At 44.2% G+C, this 24118-nt stretch overlaps 2 protein-coding genes across 3 annotated transcripts in view; both read left to right on the top strand.

Moving 5' to 3' along the window:
- LOC118382021 (sodium/potassium/calcium exchanger 3-like) overlaps positions 1-4478 on the top strand; it is an 86841-nt gene extending 82363 nt beyond the window's left edge. Inside the window, exons 17-18 of one of the 2 annotated variants that reach the window (XR_008103255.1) lie at positions 92-542; positions 809-4478. Coding sequence is in view for 1 of the 2 variants with exons in the window: in XM_052503223.1 (XP_052359183.1) it covers positions 92-244 (153 nt within the window). In the remaining variant the exon portion in view is untranslated. Of the gene's footprint in view, positions 1-91 lie in introns of both variants that reach the window. The other variant, XM_052503223.1, reaches the window with a different exon arrangement.
- A 17825-nt stretch (positions 4479-22303) lies between these two features.
- LOC118365693 (ras and Rab interactor 2-like) overlaps positions 22304-24118 on the top strand; it is a 38049-nt gene continuing 36234 nt past the window's right edge. The window contains 1 exon segment of the mRNA XM_052503224.1: positions 22304-22758. Within this exon segment, the coding sequence (XP_052359184.1) occupies positions 22732-22758 (27 nt within the window). The 5' untranslated portion in view covers positions 22304-22731.

Below are 24118 nucleotides of genomic sequence, written 5' to 3' on the forward strand. Positions count from 1 at the left end.
TCTATCTATGAAACACACTGAAATGTAGAGCACTATGTTAACTCCAAATCTAATCTCTCTTTTCCCTCCTCCTCTCTTCCTCTGTCCTCAGGTGCTGGGCGTCCACTTAAACAAATGGACTCTGGACCGTCGACTGGGTCTGACCTGTCTCCTCATGTACGCCGTCTTCGTCTGTTTCTCCGTCCTCATCGAGTTCAACGTCTTCATCTTCGTCAACCTGCCCATGTGCCGCGAGATCCTCTGATCCTTGTGCTCTTCCTCTTCCTCTTCCTCCCGCTTTTGCTCCCGGAGGATGTCTTTGCCACAGGTCTTTGCTCCCTGTCTGCTCGCCCCACCCTCGAGTGGATTTTTATCTTGAAATAATAGTTGTTTAATTTATCTTTGGTGCAATACAAGCGAAAGATAAACGGAGATTTGCGTTCGTCTGGTTTTGGCGGGAGAAGAGAAGACGTAAGAGAAAGTCCCATTGGAACATGATGAGGTCAAAGGTCAACCGAACAGGAAGTAGTAGTGACTGCTTCCTGTTAGCTTTCTGTTGCCAGGTAAACTGAAGACATTGGTTTGGATAAACTAAACTGTATTATCATCGACGTCGATGTAAAAAGCTGCTAACTGTCAAAAAGAAAATGATTGGCTAACGGCGATTGATAGCCAATAGGATTGTGTTATTTTCTTACTCTTTGTACATGTTTGGATATAAATATTATACATATTGTTTAAGGTGTTTTAAGTTAAGATAGATGTGCGACAGGATTCCATGTGTGCTGTAAATATTTGAGGAGAATATTGACATATTGCTCTCACTTAGACTGGTCCGGTTCTTCAACCGTTCGGTGAAGTGGCAAGAATCAAAGAAGAGGAGGAGGATATTTTTGTTTAAGCTGAGTGCACTGCAGTGACTTGACCAAACAGTGATGCTCTCATGCCAGCCATGTCTTCTCGCAAAGTGTAAGACAGCATGACATGCTAATCGCGAGTCTATTCCTTTAGCTTTGTGCTGTCAGGGAGAGTTCATATCAATATCTTCTATTTGCAGTCAGATATATTTATGTACAGTACAGTTTCTCTTGAGTTATTTCGTCTCCAAATATATCCAAGTGTATGTGGGATGTGGAGTACCAGTCGAAATGTTTTGGACACGGCTGCTCATTCCGGGGTTTTTCTTTATTTTGACTATTTTCTACATTGTAGAATAATAGTGAATACATCAAAACTATGAAATAACACATATGGAATCATGTAGTAACCAACAAAATGTGTTAAACAAAATATATTTTATATTTGAGATACTTCAAATGGCCACTCTTTGCCTTAATGACAGCTTTGCACAGTCTTGGCATTCTCTCAAACAGCTTCATGAGGTAGTCAACTGGAGTTCATTACAATTAACAGGTGTGCGTTGTTAAAAGTTAATTTGTGGAATTTCTTTCCTTCCTAATGTGTTTGAGCCAATCAATTGTGGTGTGACAAGGTAGTAGTGGTATACAGAGGAAAGCCCTGTTTGGTAAAAGACCAAGTCCATATTATGGCAAGAACGGCTCAAATAAGCAAAGAGAAAAGACAGTCCATCATTAATTTAAGACATGAAGGTCAGTCAATCCGGAAAATTTAAAGAACTTTTCAAGTTTCTTCAAGTGCAGTCGCAGAAACCATCAAGCGCTATGATGAAACTGGCTCTCATGAGGCCCGCCACAGAAAAGGAACACCCAGAGTTACCTCTGCTGCAGAGGATAAGAGGAGACTGCGGGAATCAGGCCTTCATGGTCGAATTGCTGCAAAGAAACCACTACTAAAGGACACCAATAAGAAGAAGAGATTTGCTTGAGCCAAGAAACACGAGCAATGGACATCAGACCAGTGGAAATCTGTCCTTTGGTCTGATGAGTCCAAATTTGAGATGTTTGGTTCCAACCGCCGTGTTTGTGTGAGAAGCAGAATAGGTGAACGGAGGATCTCTGCATGTGTGGTTCCCACCGTGAAGCATGGAGGAGGAGGTGTGACGTTGTGGGGGTGCTTTGCTGGTGACACTGTGATTTATTTAGAATTCATGGCACACTTAACCAGCATGGCTACCACAGCATTCTGCAGCGATACACCATCCCATCTGGTTTGCGCTTAGTGGGACTATAATTTGTTTTTCAACAGGACAATGACTGAAAACACACCTCCAGGCTGTGTAAGGGCTATTTGACCAAGAAGGAGAGTGATGGAGTGCAGCCTCCGATAACCTGGCCTCCACAATCACCCAACCTCAACCCAATTGAGATGGTTCGGGATGAGTTGGACCGTGGAGTGAAGGAAAAGCAGCCAACAATTGCTCAGCATATGTGGGAACTCCTTCAAGACTGTTGGAAAAAGCATTCCTCATGAAGCTGGTTGAGAAAAAGCCAAGAGTGTGCAAAGCTCTAATCAAAGCAAAGGGTGGCTACTATCTAAAATATACTTTGATTTGTTTAGCACTTTTTTGGTTGCTACATGACTCCATATATGTATTTCATAGTTTTGATGTCTTCACTATTATTCTACAATGTAGAAAAAACCCTTGAATGAGTAGGTGTGTCCGAACTTTTGACTGGTACTGTATATTTTTCCTAATTTATCCCAAAATGATTGTAAATAAGGGATATCCCTGGAGTTTAAATCCAGCACCGTCACTTTATTGAACAGAGATACGCTATATGATATGTTTCTGTTGTACAGCATCTAGTTGTATGTAACTGTAACTACTGCACTTTAGGACCCTTTTAGGCTATAGAATCTTGTACAATAGCAGAATACCTTCTACGCAAATAGTAGAATATGTTCTACCCAGTTCGAGTACAACATTTCTACTTAAGGAAAATAAGTATTTTTAGACTAGTAGGTGATGTAAGGACTGTTGAGTTAAAGCTGGATTGAAGTGTGTGTGTGTGTGTGTGTGTGTGTTTGTGTTGTCTGTGTGTGTGTCTGCACCACGCATGTGTGCAAGTATGTTTTTGTGTGTGTGTGTGTGTGTGTGTGTGTGTGTGTGTGTGTGTGTGTGTGTGTGTGTGTGGGTGGGGGTGGGGGGGAATATGGAAATCTCGTTAATGAGCAGACATAATCATGATTGATTTATTTATGGATTCATTTATTCACGGATCATGTCTGCTCTATCGGTATCAGAAAACCATGTGGATCCAGTTGTAAATGGAATGCTTTATGTTCTTCTTTCTATGTTATTGAGATTCTGTGTACCAATTATATAATCAAAATACTGGAAACCTGACTATGTTGTTTATATTTAAGAATATAGAACTTTATCATTTATAAGTTTTGTATAGTTCTTATTTCAAATAGTATATATTGCAGCGTTTGTATCTTGTAAAAATGAACAGTTTGGCAGATGCAGGACATGGCACATTAACTAGACTGGTTTAGCCACCAGGGGGCAGTGAAGTAAATTACATTTAGGAGCCATTGAATTAGATTTGATATCTCTTAGTAATAATGGTGTCAGTTTCTACATTTTCTAGCAGGCAAACCTTTCGCACTCGCACAACACATGTATTCTCTAAACAGTGCTTCTTGAACTCTGGTAATATCCCAGGCCCCGTGTTCACAGAGTCTCAGAGTAGAAGTGCTAATCTAGGATCAGGTCCCAACTGTCCAAATAATCTGATTCATTATGAACTAACAGACCCACCTGATCCTAGATCAGCACCTGTACTCTGAAAAGTTTTGTGAATACAGGTTCAGGTATTCAGTTAAGGCCTCAAACCAACAACAATTGTGGATGTGTTGATGTATTGGGAGCCAAAACAGTAACATATATTGTCAACAACAGTATTGTCACTTTGTATCAGTGCTTTGTATCCACAGCATGTGTTCAAACCAAAAGTGGAGATGTGATAACTGGGAATGTCTACTATTGCTTACTTTTATGAGGATTGCCAATGGTTACCAGATTAAAGGACCAGTCCGTCTTCTTTTTGAGGCTTTGTAGCCACATGAATGGTCCTCAGACTCAGTGTGTGGTATTTGTACAGTTTCAATTAGGGGCAGTAAAACAATAAGATGGTTGATTTTGGCACATAGAAAACAGTTTGGGTACTTTTAAGTGAATGGAAGAGGAATTTTGTCTTAGTCTGCATGTCTCTTCATGATAAGTCTACTTATTTTTGTGTGTACGTTTGAATTAAGGTATTTCATGATCAAAAGGCTCTGTTTTGATACTGTTCATATCAAAAGGGAATATAAACAATGTTTAAATAACTTATGACGAGGATATTTATTTGAAAGAAATACAGTATTTAGAATGTAGGTCTACTTCCCTAATTGGTTTCAACAAGAACCGATGTCATTTTACTGTCATGTCTTTGGAATTGTTTGTAAATCCTCATTTTCTTTCCTGAGGGCCTCTGGTTAACGTAGCCTCTCTTAGTACTCTGTGTTTAGGAGGGATTCGGTCATATTTTGCTCCCAGGGGTCTTCTTGCAATAAACAGATTTACATACAGTACAATAGTTTCTACATGGTTATTATTGTAATTATGTCAACAAAAACAAAATTAAGCTTTATTTATCCAGGAAAGACCCATTGAGGTCAGAAGACCTCTTTTCTACTTGACAAGGGTTCACTGGAAAGTCAGCAGGATGAGAAGACCAAAGGAAGGAATTCACCTGGACAAAGGTTGAATAAGGTTTATGGACATAGGGTAGCTGAGTTATAAATTGTAGTGATTGTCATGTATTTGGCACAGTAGGCTACTTTTGATTGAAAGTCTTTGGGGGTGTTTGTTTTAGCATCTTACACCAACGTCCTGCAGATGTTCTAATCTCCCACTATATTGAAAAATGAATCAATCTAAACAACTGTGGAATAAGTGTATGTTTATAGGCTTACAGTACACGAAGAATAAATTGTAGGTCTGTGAAATAATCGTCCAACAACCCCATCAGCGCATGGAGACGTTCCAGAACTGGTCATGTGATCTAGAAGTTAGCACTCGCTCGAGCCTTGCACTCCGGCTGCAGTGTTTTGCCCGGAGAGGGTTGAGCCTGAGCGAGGTGTGCAGAACTGAACTGGAGTTGTGCAATGGAGACGTTTTGGCAAGAATGAAACTTCAAAAGAATGAAACTATACAATATGATGCAAAACTATATGAAACAAAAGTAAAACTCTATGAGTTCGCGTTGCACCACGCATAGACCACTTGGAATTGTGTGGTTTCTGCCACAAGGAGACTGGACTTTGTCTTTAGGTAAGCACTTTACGCCTTCTTTATCCTTAAGTGTTTACAAACATTGGTTTCTTACTAATACAGTTTTAACAATATTGTCGTTATGGCCAATTGAGTTGTGAACTGTAAACGAATGATTACTTATTATTTTGATATGGTCATAAATACAGATTTTAGTTGACTTTAGTTGACTGACAAATATATATAGTTTATCGGAGACTTGGTCTTTCTGGTTGAATAAAGTCTAACAAAAGAATGCACGTTAAAACGGCGATCAGCTGTTGCTACATCCAATGTTGGACTTCAATTACTGACATGTACCCATTGATACTTGAAGAATATAACTTGTAAATGGATCATGAGCTGTCATATCACATCAGAACCCCAAATATACGCTTGTTTTACACCAATGTTTGTAAACAAAGTCAAAGTAAACAAAAACTATACAGCCTAAAAACATGGTTAAAACTATAATATTAATATCCTGAATGGTCAGTCCTTGCATCCATAGCTCTGTCTATAAATGTGAGAGTGATTGCATTTCTCCAGCCCCATCCAGCTTTTTACCAAAACAGGGGCGTGGATCTCCTTTGTTATGATTTCAACTTCTGATTGCCGCTTTAAATAGTGTTAAAAGGATGAATGGTGTAACTCATAGCTGACAAAGGAATGTCCATATAGACGTAACCTTTCCACTCGGGGATACGCAAGTCTGGATGTGAGTTTCTATGAAGGATCTGTAGTATCAAGTCAGACTTACTTGGAAAGTCATACTTGGAAAGTCAAAAGTGATGGATAATGTAGATTAATTGAGTTGTACACATCAAGCAGTAACACATCTCTTAGTCTAATTCTTTCCCAGTCTAAGAGGAATAACACTTGCACTAATTTCTCCAGGCACAGATAAGAATTCCTCCTGTCCAATGTGCTGTATTTGACTTGGTCTTATCTACAGACTTAACTCTACTTCTGAGTACAGTACACTGAGACAACTTTAGTCATTCGGGGGTTTGCTACTTGTTTGGCCAAGAGATTTGGAACAAGTTTGAAAGAAGCAGGGATATGTCTGGAACAGACATCAAAGGGGGATTTCAGACCATTTATTAGCCTGCTACGGTCATGTTCAGAGGTGTAGCTACTCTGACTGCGTTTCACCTGACCTGGTTCAGTTTGATGTGTTCAGATAAGCAGTACTTGTACCCCTATACAAACATATCATCATACACCACTAACATAATCTCATACACCACTACCATATCCTCATACACCACTACCATATCCTCAAGTAAAAGTATGGAGGCAGTGTGCTCTCTCTCTCTCTGTCTCTCTCTCTCTGTCTCTCTCTCTGTCTCTCTCTCTGTCTCTCTCTCTGTCTCTGTCTCTGTCTCTGTCTCTCTCTCTCTCTCTCTCTCTCTCTCTCTCTCTCTCTCTCTCTCTCTCTCTCTCTCTCTCTCTCTCTCTCTCTCTCTCTCTCTCTCTGTCTCTCTCTCTCTCTCTCTCTCTCTCTCTCTCTCTCTCTGTCTCTCTCTCTCTGTCTCTCTCTCTGTCTCTCTCTCTCTCTCTCTCTCTCTCTCTCTCTCTCTCTCTCTCTCTCTCTCTGTCTCTCTCTGTCTCTCTCTCTGTCTCTGTCTCTGTCTCTCTCTCCGTCTCTCTCTCTCTCTGTCTCTATCTCTGTCTCTGTCTCTGTCTCTGTCTCTCTCTCTGTCTCTCTCTCTGTCTCTCTCTCTGTCTCTCTCTCTCTCTCTCTCTCTCTCTCTCTCTCTCTCTCTCTCTCTCTCTCTCTCTCTCTCTCTCTGCTTGCTACTCTGTGAAGCGATGGTGGGCTTTCTCTCTCTCTCTCTCTCTCTCTGCTTGCTACTCTGTGAAGCGATGGTGGGCTTTCTTCCCATAGCTGTCCATTCAACTTTCCGCCTTCCCATCCAAAAAGAGCGCACGGAAAACATTGGAGAACACATTGGCACAGACCTGGCTAGACCTGAACATACAGAAAACATACCACAATCGACTGCATCTCCTGCAACCCCATTGGTCAGCAATTGTTACCAGGTGTTTGTCAATAATCATTTTGGGGATCTTTTTCCTGGTTACAGTTCAAGGGAGAGAGATTTTGGCGGCCGGTGGGTAGTTACACTGTTACGAGGATGTGAATCAGCAGATAGGATTTTTAAAAATGTTTTATTTTAATTTTATTTTTTTACAAATGGACAACGGGTTTTGACCATGGATTGATTATGTTACTATGGTAGCAGTCCCTTGTTTCCCATAGCCAGGCCCAGACCATGTCCTCACTGGAAATTAAGCCAGATACTGTCTGTGTCTCGCTCCAGGTGTTTTTTTTTTAGTTTGGAGGGGAGCATGGAAGGTTATTTTAGTAGCCAGGAGTCTTTGTTTTCTACTGTATAAAGTACCTTGAGACTGAGACTAAAGTCTGATAACTGTTGGTCCAACAGGTGTTTGTGGATGTTGGACTGTAGACTTGTTTTGTTCACAAGAACCTTGATGTGTGACAGAGTAGTTACACATGTAGGTATACCGTCTGAAAGCTGCATGTCTAGGATGTACAGTGGGGCAAAAAAGTATTTAGTCAGCCACCAATTGTGCAAGTTCTCCCACTTAAAAAGATGAGAGAGGCCTGTAATTTTCATCATAGGTACACTTCAACTATGACAGACAAAATGAGGGGAAAAAGTCCAGAAAATCACATTGTAGGATTTTTAATGAATTTATTTGCAAATTATGGTGGAAAATAAGTATTTTGTCAATAACAAAAGTTTATCTCAATACTTTTTTATATACCCTTTGTTGGCAATGACAGAGGTCCAACGTTTTCTGTAAGTCTTCACAAGGTTTCCACACACTGTTGCTGGTATTTTGGCCCATTCCTTCATGCAGATCTCCTCTAGAGCAGTGATGTTTTGGGGCAGTTGCTGGGCAACACGGACTTTCAACTCCCTCCACAGATTTTCTATGGGGTTGAAATCTTGAGACTGGCTAGGCCACTCCAGGACCTTGAAATGCTTCTTACGATGTGTACCTATGATGGAAATTACAGGCCTCTCTCATCTTTTTAAGTGGGAGAACTTGCACAATTGGTGGCTGACTAAATACATTTTTTTGCCCCACTGTTTACAGGCTCTTAACAGCCTATAAATACCTGCTACGTAAACCTCTAGCTCCCTGACCCAAACAGGGCCGGCTACTGTAGTGTACGAAGGGCCCTCAGATATGATGACGCCCCTGGGCGTGGACCCCCTATTAAATAAATCATATTTTTGCGAGCCGCCAATTAAGTTCCTGAAAGCCACATGCAGCTCTCAAGCTTCGCGGTGACTATCATTGGTGCAGAGTAAGACGAGCAGGTGCAAAGGCTATTTGCATATTGATGGAAAAAATATAGGAAAGAAAGAAAGATTGATCAAATTTTAACCCAACATATTCTGTAGGTGTAATAAAACCAATATTTCATTTAGTAAAAAAGAAAAATAAATACCATTGTGTATATTTTAAGGCTGACCCCATTTAGTCGACAGGTCGATTGTTTGGTCGATAGATTTTTTTTTAGTAGAGCGGATGGCAAATGTATACAAAAAATGTATGGCACACAAAGACACCTGTCTGATTCATACCTGTCTGAGTGGACTAATCCATTGTGGAGGCCTGTCTGAGTGGACTAATCCATTGTGGAGGCCGTGGGGATGGCACACCAGTATCACCAGTAGTACATTTACAATTCATTACCATGATTTCTAAACTACTATGTGTGTTTGGTTACGGTAATTTCTGTTAATGCATTCAATATATCATTATTACTGTCTTACTGTTGTCATTGTAGGAGTGGACACGTTGTTTGCAGAGCACACAACCTAGGCTACACTTGTGAGAATTTGGGGGGGGGTTAATTTCATTCCATTTACGATTTGTCAATTTATTCATTGTCTTTTGATTGGAACACTCCTTTCAATGTTAAGTAAGGACGTGCACCTGATTACGCATATAGTATTACGCAGAAGTAGGACTAGGCTACCTGGCCTGTGCACAAAATGAGTCTTATAAATGTGCCCATTGGGGGATGTCTGATAGTATTTCTGATTGTCTTAACTCACAACTCTCGGTCAATCAACAGCCTATCAACCAAACATTCAACCAGTCGACTAAATGGGGTCAGCCCTAATATATAAGGGCTATATAAACTCTGCGCCTCAAACGGCAAGCAAACAAAGTCTGTTTCTACATCCCAGATGTATTTTATTCGGGGACAGCCTGTCACGTTCTTGTGTTATTTGTTTGTTTTAGTTGGTCAGGACGTGAGTTGGGTGGGCATTCTATGTCTTGTGTTTCTAGGTTGGTTTTCTGTGTTCGGCCTAGTATGGTTCTCAATCAGAGGCAGGTGTCGTGAGTCGCAGAGAGCATCATGAAGAACAAGGAACACACCAGGCAGGTCCGAGATACTGTTGTGAAGAAGTTTAAAGCCGGATTTGGATACAAAAAGAGTTCCCAAGCTTTAAACATCCCAAGGAGCACTGTGCAAGCGATAATATTGAAATGGAAGGAGTATCAGACCACTGCAAATCTATCAAGACCTGGCCGTCCCTCTAAACTTTCAGCTCATACAAGGAGAAGACTGATCAGAGATGCAGCCAAGAGGCCCATGATCACTCTGGATTAACTGCAGAGATCTACAGCTGAGGTGGGAGACTCTGTCCATAGGACAACAATCAGTCGTATATTGCACAAATCTGGCCTTTATGGAAGAGTGGCAAGAAGAAAGCCATTTCTTAAAGATATCCATAAAAAGTGTTGTTTAAAGTTAGCCACAAGCCACCTGGGAGACACACCAAACATGTGGAAGAAGGTGCTCTGGTCAGATGAAACCAAAATTGAACTTTTTGGCAACAATGCAAAACGTTATGTTTGGCGTAAAAGCAACACAGCTCATCACTCTGAACACATCATCCCCACTGTCAAACATGGTGGTGGCAGCATCATGGTTTGGGCCTGCTTTTCTTCAGCAGGGACAGGGAAGATGGTTAAAATTGATGGGAAGATGGATGGAGCCAAATACAGGACCATTCTGGAAGAAAACCTGATGGAGTCTGCAAAAGACCTGAGACTGGGACGGAGATTTGTCTTCCAACAAGACAATGATCCAAAACATAAAGCAAAATCTACAATGGAATGGTTCAAAAATAAACATATCCAGGTGTTAGAATGGCCAAGTCAAAGTCCAGACCTGAATCCAATCGAGAATCTGTGGAAAGAACTGAAAACTGCTGTTCGCAAATGCTCTCCATCCAACCTCAATGAGCTCAAGCTGTTTTGCAAGGAGGAATGGGAAAACATTTCAGTCTCTCGATGTGCAAAACTGATAGAGACATACCCCAAGCGACTTACAGCTGTAATCGCAGCAAAAGGTGGCGCTACAAAGTATTAACTTAAGGGGGCTGAATAATTTTGCACGGCCAATTATTCAGTTTTTGATTTGTTAAAAAAGTTTGAAATATCCAGTAAATGTCATTCCACTTCATGATTGTGTCCCACTTGTTGTTGATTCTTCACAAAAAAATGCAGTTTTATATCTTTGTTTGAAGCCTAAAATGTGGCAAAAGGTTTCAAAGTTCAAGGGGGCCGAATAGTTTCGCAAGGCACTGTATATATATATATATATATATATATATAATTTCCACTGACCCCTGGCACCCCGTTGCGGACCACCGGGGGTCCCTGGACCTCGGTTTGAGAACCCCTGAACTAGAGCATTGGCTAAGTCAGAGGTTGCAAATGCGGTCTAGACACATTTCTCTGCCTTCTGAGGCGACATTGGAATATCCATGGTTTTGTAGTGGGTGATGTCATCAGGAAGCAGGCACTCAAGTTACAGCCGTGAGGATTGTGCCCTTTTGTTCCCCAAAGACATATCCCACTGAACGCTTTCACAGGATCAGACTGTACCGGTGGCTTTACTCCTGCACGGCATAGAAACACACACACACACACACACACACACACACACACACACACACACACACACACACACACACACACACACACACACACACACACACACACACACACACACACACACACACACACACACACACACACACACACACACACACACACACACACACACACACACACACTTTCTGTCTAGGTTCAAACATCTTCAATATCACTGGTTTTCCTAGTATGGCTTGAGGAAATTATTCTGTAACTGTATATTTAGGATTTACTACCCTGCCAGTTTTAAATTCATATTAACTCTCACTGTAGCCTACATAACTTTTTACCTTTTATTTTATTTAACGTTTATTTAACCAGGCAAGTCCATTAAGACCACATTCTTGTTTACAATGACGGCCTGGCAAGAGGAAGAATACCTCCTGTTGGGACAAGGGCCGGAATACTACTGTGGATGCCCCAAAACTGGAGTTTTTGAATAATTGTTCCTTCATTTTCAAAGGGAACTAAAGTCATTGGAATTCAGAATATGCCAGACAGAGAGGGTGTTGGAGCGCTCAGCAGACCCTGAACTGCTCTCCCCACATAATACTATATATTATGGCCTACTTTGGTTTCCTTTCAACACCACAGAGTGCTGGTGGGTTCAGTTTGAGACCTAGTGGAAGGGTTTGGGTGGAGTCGCCATAACTAACCAACATCCCTCTTGGTTTCTTGGCCTTGCTCCCTCCTTTCGTCTTTATCCATCCATCTCTCTTTCCTCTCCCTCCCCCCCATCTCTCTCTTTCTCTGCCCCATCCTTCCTGGTCTCCCAATCTCTGCTTCCTAGTGGCTAAGACATCTGAAGAGAGAGAGAGAGAGAGAGAGAGAGAGAGAGAGACATTACACATACTTATTCTAAGTGGAGAACTACATCCTCAGTCTTCACCCTTATTTCTGGTTCTCATTTAGTTGGGAGTGGCCCAGTGCTTTGAGTCATGTGACTCAATTCAGAATGTGCCAAAACAACTCCAAACGTTTCCACTTGGTGTTGACCATAGTGCAGAAATCACAGAGTGGAAAGTAAGTTTTGATAGGGCGGTGGTGGTGGTGCCTGGTGCTTGCTGTAACAACATATTAAGTTGAGGTGGCTGTGTTTATTTTGAGCTTGTATTCTCTCCATGTGTTTCTCTAGAAACCTCTGTTCATGCTGGTCATTGGAATTGCAACGTTTATCCTTCTAGTCACTGTAAACAACTACTATAGTATCATAACAAGCACTGTGCCTACCTGGTGGGCTATGTAGTGCCATGCAATGTTTATTATAGCGTTGCCACGATACCAATATCGCGATACTAGGAAGTAAGAACGCAAAGGAAACAAGAAATGAAGCAGAGTAAATTTCCTGCGGAGAACAGTCGTAATGTTGGAACCAAACAGCTGTATGTTGTCACCAAGAGTCATATTAGTTTCTTTTCCAGGCTATAGCACACAATGTTTGACAAAAGTAGGCTTTAAAAGACCAGAGAGTTGATTGTTCTTCGTGTTTTCTTTTTTTGCCATGGAAAATCCGGTACCGTCGTATGGTGATACTGGTATCATGACAACACTAGTCCATGACTCTTTATAAGCTCCTATGCTCAGTCACTACATAATCCCACTGAGAGTAATTATGGGTTTACAAAGCATCTCAGAGTAGGAGCGCTGATCTAGGATCTGTCCATATAATGTGATTCATTATGGGATCTTAGCTAGCGAACGTCACAGCTGCCTTCGCGTAACTCAACGCGTGGTCTCTGGTCGTCTAAACCCCACCGCGCGTGTCTCCTTCGAGCAGAAAGTTGGCCGGCAGAACAGAGTGATGACGTCTGGCGCTTAACGACACTTGTTTGTTTCCTTGGAAGACTAAAGTGTTTATTTTTTAATTTTATGCAATTACTCAACTTCCTTTAAATAGTGCCAGGTTCTTCTTCCGTCCCCTATCAGGCCAAAGTCATCGTTCTTCTAGGTAGATTGTCTGGGTCGTTTATGGAACCACCTCAAGTATCTCTTTCTTTTAGTCTTTTTCTCTCCTTTTGTTCTTCTCTCTCCATTACAAAGCAACGGACTGCAGCTACAGTATCTGTTGTTTAGCTTCAGTGTCTACGTTTGGTCTTTTCCTTCCTTCCCAACGGTAGCTTGTCATAACTGCACGTAAAGGTTCTATCAGGCTAAGTCTTCATAGTTCATACGATGTGAACTTTCAAGTCATGTAGGGCCTCAAGCTTTCTCTTGGGACTACAGTTAGTCATACTACGTAACCAACAGAGTTTGGGGACTTATAGAGCATCAACTAGGAACCTGTGATTCCGCTCTGTTGCCTCCAGGTCTCTCACCCTATCCAAGTGTTACTCCTGGGTCATGTTCAGCAGGGAGAACATGTGAGAGGTGCTGAAATTCAGAACAGATGTTTTTAGGCAAAACATTTTTCTACGGTGTAGCTGAATATTTCTCAATCAGAACAGATGTTTTTAGTTTTCCGTTCTGCCTCTCTTTGTTGAAACATTTTTTCTACGCCTCTCTTTGTGATATTTCTCTCTCTAGCTCTTTGTTGAACATCTGCCCTGTTCTGCCTCTCGACCTCTGATGTTCTTTGTTGATATTTCTCTCTCTGGATCTGCCCCGTTCTGCCTCTCTTTGTTGATATTTCTCTCTCTGGATCTGCCCTGTTCTGCCTCTCTTTGTTGATATTTCTCTCTCTGGATCTGCCCCGTTCCGCCTCTCTTTGTTGATATTTCTCTCTCTTGCTCTCACAGCAACAAGAGGCCGTTGCACTTCAGTGCCTTATCACCTGGGTGGACAGAGGGGAGACAGAGGGGGAATTTATTGCCTGTGACTAAGTAAAGCCTTGAAGGTTCTTGGTGAATCTGGCAGAGGATGAATACAAATAGGAGAAGAAGAAGGGGAAAGGTTATCTTCACTGTATGTCTCAGACAGCTCTGACATTTCCAAGATCTCCCTTTAATCGCACGCTAATGTTTCAGCACCAAACATATGGGTCGCTTAGCCTGATCCCAGATCTGTTTGAGCTGTCTTGTCGACCTATGTTCATTGTAACACTAAAGTGTCTGTACAGATCTGGGACCAGGCTATGGGCCACTTGCTTCATCTGGTCCTGCATCAACTCCTCCTTAACCAGACACTGACCCACATACAGAACAGAAAAGCTATCTTGCCATACGCAAACAGGATGGTCCGGAAAGTTCTTCATGTCAGTCTCTGCTATGAGATCAGCTCTGATTAAACTACTGCAACAGTACCTCTGCAGCTGAGGAATCCTCTTCAAGCTGCCTGTGAGGCATGCCTTAAGTAAATAAACTGATCTCTGTCTCTCTCCCCCTCTCTCTAAAATACACATACACGCGGTCACACACACTCCCTACGCTAAGGTTGCCTATGGTCTGAGCAGTAATGGGACCCTCCCTGCTACCCCTCTTTATCTGTTATTACAGCAGGACCACTGCACAAGTGGTTTCATTTCACGCAGGATTTCACTCAGGCAGTATGATGGGCTACTCGGTAAGGACACCGCAGTTTTAAGCAGTATTCTCTCTCTCTCTGTGTGTGTGTGTGTGTGTGTGTGTGTGTGTGTGTGTGTGTGTGTGTGTGTGTGTGTGTGTGTGTGTGTGTGTGTGTGTGTGTGTGTGTGTGTGTGTGTGTGTGTGTGTGTGTGTGTGTGTGTGTGTGTGTGTGTGTGCGCGCGCTTGTGTGTTCGTTATAAAGTTGAGGTGATAGCTTCAACAGGTCCCCATAAACCACAGAAGTGTCTTGAGAGTGACAACAGATTGAGTCTAGACCTTAATAGAAGGTTTGGCCAAATGTGTTGTGTGAGGACTATTGTTTCTGTCTGTTTCTGTTGAGTTACTTTCTGCTTGCTGTTGTTAGGCACCCAATAGGACATGCTTTGTGCATTAGGCTGTCTGGGTTGGTTCTCTAATAAAAGTTGTTTCTCCATAAGTCTCGGGCTGGCAATGATAGAAGATGGAAATGTTAAATTAGTGTAGGAGCTGGCAGATGTTGGCAGACGTCGTGTCATGCCAATCCTTTGTGATGATGTAAACCATGGCCTGTTGAGCGCGCACACACACACACACACACACACACACACACACACACACACACACACACACACACACACACACACACACACACATGTCAGAATAATGACTGATTATGCTACTAGTTGGTCTTTAAACCTCTATGCAAGAGGAATTTTGCTGAAAATTACATTTTTTTAATGAGTAACAGGGTATGTACTGTAGAAGGTAGTGCTTCTCTAGTTGTGTATATCTACATTCTCAAACCTCAATTGATGAAAGGTTACTTACACACATGCGCACACGCTCAAACACACACAAACACCCACAGACACACACACACACACAGAGAGAGATTGGTCCTGTCTGTGGAACAGTGTGTCTCTGTGTTGCTGGATTGCAGTGCCAGGGGCCTGTCTGTGTTCCTGTGTGGAGAAACTCACTCCGATGTGTCTTTGTTAGTCTGCAGCTGAGGCACACTCACACGCGCACACTCACAGACACGGCCAATAACAACATTTCTCTGATTTGTGTGAATATCCTCTCTCTTTGATGACTATGATTATAAGCATGCATCACTTTGAAATGCTCCCTGGATGTCAACATTCTTGCCGTTGGATACAGTAGAGGCAATAGTCTCATCGTTTCCATCACCTGGATTCTCTCTGTGCTCCAGAAAGTATCTCTGTTATTAACGCGTCTGATGTGGTGAGGTTTTCTCTTCCAGAGCTGGGTGTTGCCAGGGACTTCACCATGAGCTACTATCACGATGCTTAGGTGCCGATAATGATATGTATTGCCATTCTACATGTATCACGATTGATCACGATGCTCTATATGTAATGCGATTCAATATTCCAAACATATTGCTCACTACGCTATATGTCTGCTATAGAGGGACAAGAGAGAGCCGTGATAAAAACGAGTTCTGATCAGCCATGGAAATAAACGTGCTGAAAACATGTTGGCTCGCCATTTCAAAAATGATAATATTGTGGCCAAGCTACAGGAGGAGAATAACCAAAGATGTGTTGCTGGTACAGCCGACTAGTGCTAGCTAATGTTAACTACCTTTTTTTTAGAGAATCGATTCTTGGAGTCATAGAATCGACATAATATAGTCTAAATAATATTGTGATACTCTACTGTATCGACTTCCCCCCCATCCCTATGGTCTTGTTTGTCTACACTCTCGTCAAGTCTCGACCAAACTGAGCCAGTGGAGTGAACATCATGACATTTCCACAGTTCATTCTGCCTGAGCTGAACTGCCACTGTCTTCCTGTTAATCCCAATACCCAGCATGCACTGTGTGTCTCATGTTATGGTTTGTGACAGAGTGTTAACCCCAGATAGGTAGATTCCATTCATTTTAATGAGAGGCATGTGTACATAGTAGCCTACACACAGCAGTGCTATTGAGTGTAGGAACACACATCAGAGGATATGAGAGTTGCTATAGGAACTAGAATCTTCATAAAATCAGACTGTTCCTAGAACAGGGAAAAGGGATATATGATGCAGTCATTTGATAGAGACACAGTCAGAACGGAAAGGACTGCTGTCCAGGAAATGTCCTCTGCAGCAGGTACTTAGTTGATGTTTTGTTTTCATTTTCTCTGCTAGTCGACGGCTCTCGTATCAAACCAGACTTCCCCCTTTTTTAAAGACAGGCTATATTTTTTATTGTGCCTTTTATTAAACCATGTCGTCCCGTTGAGGTCAGAAGACTTCGTTCCCAATCCCTTTTCTGCTGACAAGACACCAGGTGGACCTTACGGTTACAACGTTTTCCCAGTTGGGTTTTTACAACACACCATGGTTGGAGTTATAGAGTCATTTCCTGAGAAAGTCCCTTGACAATGACCTGGCTGGGTGAAGGAACATGTGTTCCTCCGTTATTACTGTGTTCCCCAGCCTAAATAAAACAGCCATGCAGAACTGAAGATAACCCCATGTCTCTGTGAGCCAGTCAGGAAACAGCAGGCTTGTACAACGACATGCTCCCAGCCACAGACAGACAGACCAGCTGGGGATGGACTGAAAACGCCTTTCACTTCAGGTCCACGGTCAGGTTTCTTTATCGTCCTTCATAATGGTAACGATAACCTCTGTATTTTAGTATGGGAGGCTCATTCGAGAACAAATAGAAGACGTGGTTTCTGGAATGTTGGACGATGATGACACACTTAAAAGCCTCCATTACCCTCCACACAACACCTTGCAGAACTGATGAATAAGTGCCCTATTAATTCTGCTGAACTCCAGCTGAGAATGTCTTAGCACAGAGACTCCTGCCAGTACTGCGCTATCTGACAGGAACTACGTTCCATTCCTCTCCTCTGTTTCTTTTATTCTCTTTTCTGGGGGATCACTTCCTTCCTGTTGGAGATGAAATTGAATAGAACATCTCACTGAACTGCTGCCAGAGAGGGAAGAGAGAGAGAGAGGAGAGAGGGCAGGGGTCCTGCTAATGGCTTCAGCCTGGAATGGAGAGAGAGTGAGGGGGAGAGAGGGGAGAGTGAGGGGGAGAGAGGAGAGAGCGAGGGGGAGAGAGGAGAGAGGAGAGAGAGCGAGGGGGAGAGAGGAGAGAGAGAGAGAGGAGAGAGAGAGGGGGGGGAGAGGGGGAGAGAGGGGGAGAGAGAAGGGGGGAGAGAGAGGAGAGAGGGCAGGGGTCCTGCTAATGGCTTCAGCCTGGAATGGAGAGTAAGTGAGGAGAGAGAGAGAGGCGAGGGGAGAGAGAGAGAGAGGGAGAGAGAAGAGGAGAGAGGGGGAGGGAGGAGAGAGAGAGAGAGGGGGAGAGAGGAGAGAGAAGGGGGAGAGAGGAGAGAGAGAGATGCACAACTGTCCCCTTTCATCTACAGCCTCCAATAACACCCCTCCACTACACACTTTCATTCTCGCACATAAACAAACACACAGACAAACACACAGACAAACACACATACAGACAGATGAGTTGTGTCTTGCAGCCCTAGGTGTGAGCATAACCAGGGCATAACACAGGTTGACATTTATTGGGAAGAATTTTATCCTGGAGGCAAAACTGGGTTATTTCCACTAGATGGGACAGCTGCAATGTCAACATTGGCTGTATTGTAAAAATTCTAAAATTAGCTTTTTGGTTGTAATTTTAGATGAAGGTTATGCATTAGGGTTAGCAGTGGGGTACATCAATTTCAATTCAATCACTTTTTGACAGCACCCCTTTTGATTTGAACGAAACCTTCCATACATATTTGCCCATTGTGGAAGTGCTCAGAAAGTTTCGGTTGAGATTTATACCATTTAAATCATAGGTCATGGGTGTCATGATCATTGATGTCATTTCAATCATAGAAATATACTTCATAGAATGGACCTATCCCTTCAGACCACTGCAATTTAGCTGGTACACCATTGAAATGTAAATTTGATTGATATTGGAACTTCTAATTCAAATCAAATGTTACTGGTCACATACACATGGTTAGCAGATGTTAATGCGAGTGTAGCGAGATGCTTGTGCTTCTAGTTCCGACAGTGCAGCAATATCTAACAAGTCATGTAACAATTCCCCAACAACAACCTAATACACACAAATCCAAAGGGGTGAATGAGAATATATACATATAAGTATATGGATGAGCGATGTCCGAACGGCATAGGCAAGATGCAGTAGATGGTATAAAATATAGTATATACATGTGATATGAGTAATGTAAGATATGTAAACATTATTAGAGTGGCATTGTATAAAGTGACTCATTTATTAATGTGGCCAGTGATTGGTTCTCAAAGTAGGCAGCAGCCTTTCTGAGTTAGTGATTGCTGTTTAGCAGTCTTATGGCCTTGAGATAGAAGCTGTTTTTCAGTATCCCAGCTTTGATGCACCTGTACAGACCTCGCCTTCTGGATGGTAGCAGTGTGAACAGGCAGTGGCTCGGGTGGTTGATGTCCTTTTTGGCCTTCCTGTGGCATCAGGTGCTGTAGCCATCATGGAGGGCAAGTTTGCCCCCGGTGATGCGTTGTGCAGACCTCATCACCCTCTGGAGAGCCTTGTGGTTGAGGGAGGTGTAGTTGCCGTACCAGGCTGTGATACACCCCGACAGGATGCTCTCGATTGTACATCTGTAAAAGTTTGTCAGGGTTTTGGGTGACAAGATACATTTCTTCAGCCTCCTGAGGTTGAAGAGTCGCTGCTGCGCCTTCTTCACCACGCTGTCTGTGTGGGTGGACCAATTCAGTTTGTTCGTGATGTGTACGCCAAGGAACTTAAAACGTTCCACCCTTTCCACTACTGTCCTGTTGATGTGGATAGGGGGGTGCTCCCTCTGCTGTTTCCTGAAGTCCACGATCATCCCCTTTGTTTTGTTGACATTGAGTTATAGGTTGTTTTCCTGACACCAGGCCCTCACCTCCTCCCTGTAGGCCGTCTCGGCGCTGTTGGTAATAAAGCCCACTACTGTTGTGTCGTCTGCAAACTTAATGATTGAGTTACTAATTGCTACTACAAAGATGACCGCCGTCCAACCACTGTCAAATGTCAACTTAAATGGTCATATCTATTCTATTGTCTATATTTCTATGATTTCAATAGGTTTCCTATGGAAGATTTACAGTAGCAATTGAACACAACAGATATTCCCTTTCAAGGCAACATTCTCTGGCGTGTGGACCTCCAACCATCTCTGTGGTACTATTTGAAAGATGAAATGTTTCTTTTAATCCCATTTTAATACATTTATCAGCCAAAATATGACACCATCCCTGTATTCAAGAGCATGTTGTGTCACAACTGATGGCGGTCACAACACAAACACCTCAGATGGTGGAAAATATGGTCTAAGCTACAACATATGTAAATATATTTTGATAATTGAGGTAAAACAAAATGACATACAGAGTGTAGTTTAAATTGAAAGGAATGCTGTCAAAAAGTGATTGAATTCAAATGGCTTTACCCAGTGTGGTTAAGTGCAGGGTTAAGGTCAGGGTTAGGTTTAAAATCAGACTTTATAACTTTGTGGCTGTGCCAGCTAGTGAACAGTCTGCAGAGCTGCCTCCAGAACAAGATTCATGGCAAAACGCTAACCTGCACAGATAAAATGGTTGATGAACGCCCTTGTTTGGTCTATGGGAGAGGAAATGAAAAGTTATTATAACATCAAGGGTACATCAAGGTTCACTAGAAGACTGAAGCAGACCAAACAGCCTGTATTAACTTACCATGGGAGAAAGGAGAGGAATAACAATGTTGGAACCATGGCTGTAATTGCTGGAAAGTAGATTAAATGAAAGGACATGGGAAAGAAGCTAGCTAGAGGGACAGAGAGAGGGAAGGAGTTTGATACTGTCCTACTTAGCCTCTGTCATTTGTTGACTTGCTGTGGCCATAGAATGGAATTTTCTCCAGTCTCACCCACGGCTAATCTGTCTGCCTGTTTGTTTGACCCCATAGGACTCCAGCCGACGTGAACACAGACGTCTAGACCTAAGCATGGCGGCTACACTGCCATCTACACTGCCCTCTACGCTGCCCTATACGCTGCCCTCTACGCTGCCCTCTACACTGCCATCTACACTGCCCTCTACGCTGCCATCTACGCTGCCATCTACACTGCCCTCTACACTGCCCTCTACACTGCCCTCTACGCTGCCCTCTACACTGCCCTCTACACTGCCCTCTACGCTGCCCTCTACGCTGCCCTCTACGCTGCCCTCTACACTGCCCTCTACGCTGCCCTCTACGCTGCCCTCTACACTGCCCTCTACGCTGCTGCTACGCTGCCCTCTACGCTGCCATCTACGCTGCCATCTACTGCTGCCCATCTACGCTGCCCTCTACGCTGCCCTCTACGCTGCCATCTACGCTGCCCTCTACGCTGCCATCTACACTGCCCTCTACGCTGCCATCTACACTGCCCTCTACGCCTCTGCCCTCTACGCTGCCATCTACGCTGCCACTGCCCATCTACGCTGCCCTCTACGCTGCCATCTACGCTGCCCTCTACGCTGCCCTCTACGCTGCCCTCATCTACGCTGCCATCTACACTGCCCTCTACGCGCTGCCCTCTACGCTGCCATCTACACTGCCTCTGCTGCCTCTACGCTGCCCTCTACACTGCCCTCTACACTGCCCTCTACGCTGCCCTCTACGCTGCCCTCTACGCTGCCATCTACGCTGCCCTCTACGCTGCCCTCTACGCTGCCATCTACGCTGCCCTCTACGCTGCCCTCTACGCTGCCATCTACGCTGCCCTCTACGCTGCCCTCTACGCTGCCCTCTACGCTGCCCTCTACGCTGCCCTCTACGCTGCCCTCTACGCTGCCCTCTACGCTGCCATCTACGCTGCCATCTACGCTGCCCTCTACGCTGCCCTCTACGCCTCTACGCTGCCTCGCTGCCCTCTACGCTGCCATCTACGCTGCCATCTACGCTGCCCTCTACGCTGCCCTCTACGCTGCCATCTACGCTGCCATCTACGCTGCCCTCTACGCTGCCCTCTACGCTGCCCTCTACGCTGCCATCTACGCTGCCCTCTACGCTGCCATCTACGCTGCCCTCTACGCTGCCATCTACACTGCCCTCTACGCTGCCCTCTACGCTGCCAGCTACACTGCCCTCTACGCTGCCCTCTACACTGCCCTCTACACTGCCCTCTACGCTGCCATCTACACTGCCCTCTACGCTGCCCTCTACGCTGCCCTCTACGCTGCCCTCTACGCTGCCATCTACGCTGCCCTCTACGCTGCCATCTACACTGCCCTCTACACTGCCATCTACGCTGCCCTCTACGCTGCCATCTACGCTGCCCTCTACGCTGCCATCTACGCTGCCATCTACGCTGCCCTCTACGCTGCCATCTACGCTGCCCCTCTCTACGCCTGCCATCCACGCCGCCATCTACGCTGCCATCTACGCTGCCCTCTACGCTGCCATCTACGCTGCCATCTACGCTGCCCTCTACGCTGCCCTCTACGCTGCCATCTCTACGCTGCCCTCTACGCTGCCCTCTACGCTGCCATCTACGCTGCCCTCTACGCTGCCCTACGCTGCTGCCATCTACGCTGCCCTCTACGCTGCCCCTGCCATCTACGCTGCCTACGCTGCCATCTACGCTGCCATCTACGCTGCCCTCTACGCTGCCCTCTACGCTGCCCTCTACGCTGCCCTCTACGCTGCCCTCTACGCTGCCATCTACGCTGCCCTCTACGCTGCCATCTACGCTGCCCTCTACGCTGCCCTCTACGCTGCCATCTACGCTGCCCTCTACGCTGCCCTCTACGCTGCCCTCTACGCTGCCATCTACGCTGCCCTCTACGCTGCCCTCTACGCTGCCCTCTACGCTGCCCTCTACGCTGCCCTCTACGCTGCCCTCTACGCTGCCATCTACGCTGCCATCTACGCTGCCCTCTACGCTGCCCTCTACGCTGCCCTCTACGCTGCCATCTACACTGCCCTCTACGCTGCCCTCTACGCTGCCATCTACGCTGCCCTCTACGCTGCCCTCTACGCTGCCCAGACCAGACTGTCATATGGACAGGAGAGGAAGCTTCTTTAAGGTAAGTTAAGTTTACTCTTCAGTTTATCCGTTAGCTTACTTTTGTTCCAAGGTTTATCTTATGTTGCCACATAGTGTAAAAGCGCTCAAGTTGAGGACAGATGGAGAGTGTGAGGCTTGAACAATGCCTGCTGCAGTCGTTGGAATCATGACAAATGCACACACAGCAACCATACAGTGCCGTGCGAAAGTATTCGGCCCCCTTGAACGTTGCGACCTTTTGCCACATTTCAGGCTTCAAACATAAAGATATAAAACTGTATTTTTTTGTGAAGAATCAACAACAAGTGGGACACAATCATGAAGTGGAAGGACATTTATTGGATATTTAAAACTTTTTTAACAAATCAAAAACTGAAAAATTGGGCGTGCAAAATTATTCAGCCCCTTTACTTTCAGTGCAGCAAACTCTCTCCAGAGGTTCAGTGAGGTTCTCTGAATGATCCAATGTTGACCTAAATGACTAATGATGATAAATACAATCCACCTGTGTGTAATCAAGTCTCCGTATAAATGCACCTGCACTGTGATAGTCTCAGAGGTCCATTAAAAGCGCATCTCGATGTGCAAAACTGATAGAGACATACCCCAAGCGACTTACAGCTGTAATCGCAGCAAAAGGTGGCGCTACAAAGTATTAACTTAAGGGGGCTGAATACTTTCGCAAGGCACTGTACAATACAAAGACACACACACACACACACACACACACACACACACACACACACACACACACACACACACACACACACACACACACACACACACACACACACACACACACACACACACACACACACACACAGAGTAGTTGTCAGCCCTTTATGCAGTCTCTGGTTAAACCCTTTCATGACGTTGTTTTAGGAACACGGTCTATTCCTAGAAACATAATGAGCGCACGGTCCATTCCACTGTGTCTTAGTTTCATGCTGCTGTTTCTTCCATCAGTATCCTCTCCCTTCATCTCTCCCTCTTTAGTCAGACCACACTAACTGCCTCTGAGAGTTATTCAGTCGTCATGTCATAATCGTTCTGTTATCCAATCTTCATGACTGCAGTGGGCTATCCGCTATATATCCGGTAATAGAAGGATGCCTTATACTGCAACTGTTGTGTATTTAGCCATATACTGTTGCTTCAGTTGATAACGTTTACACAAGGTGTCTACAGTAAACAGAGAATGGAGACGAGGTTATGGATGTGTGCAATGTGAAGAGTTACGGAGGCTTACAGAGGGAATGGATACACTGACAGATAGACGTGAGATTGTACTGTCTCTTCTTATCTCTTTTCTCCCTCTGTCTCTCCATCCGCTTTATTGGCATGGGAAACATGTGTTAACATTGCCAAAGCAAGTGAGG

The sequence above is a fragment of the Oncorhynchus keta genome, unplaced genomic scaffold, assembly GCF_023373465.1.
Source record: "Oncorhynchus keta strain PuntledgeMale-10-30-2019 unplaced genomic scaffold, Oket_V2 Un_contig_1690_pilon_pilon, whole genome shotgun sequence".
NCBI lineage: Eukaryota > Metazoa > Chordata > Actinopteri > Salmoniformes > Salmonidae > Oncorhynchus > Oncorhynchus keta.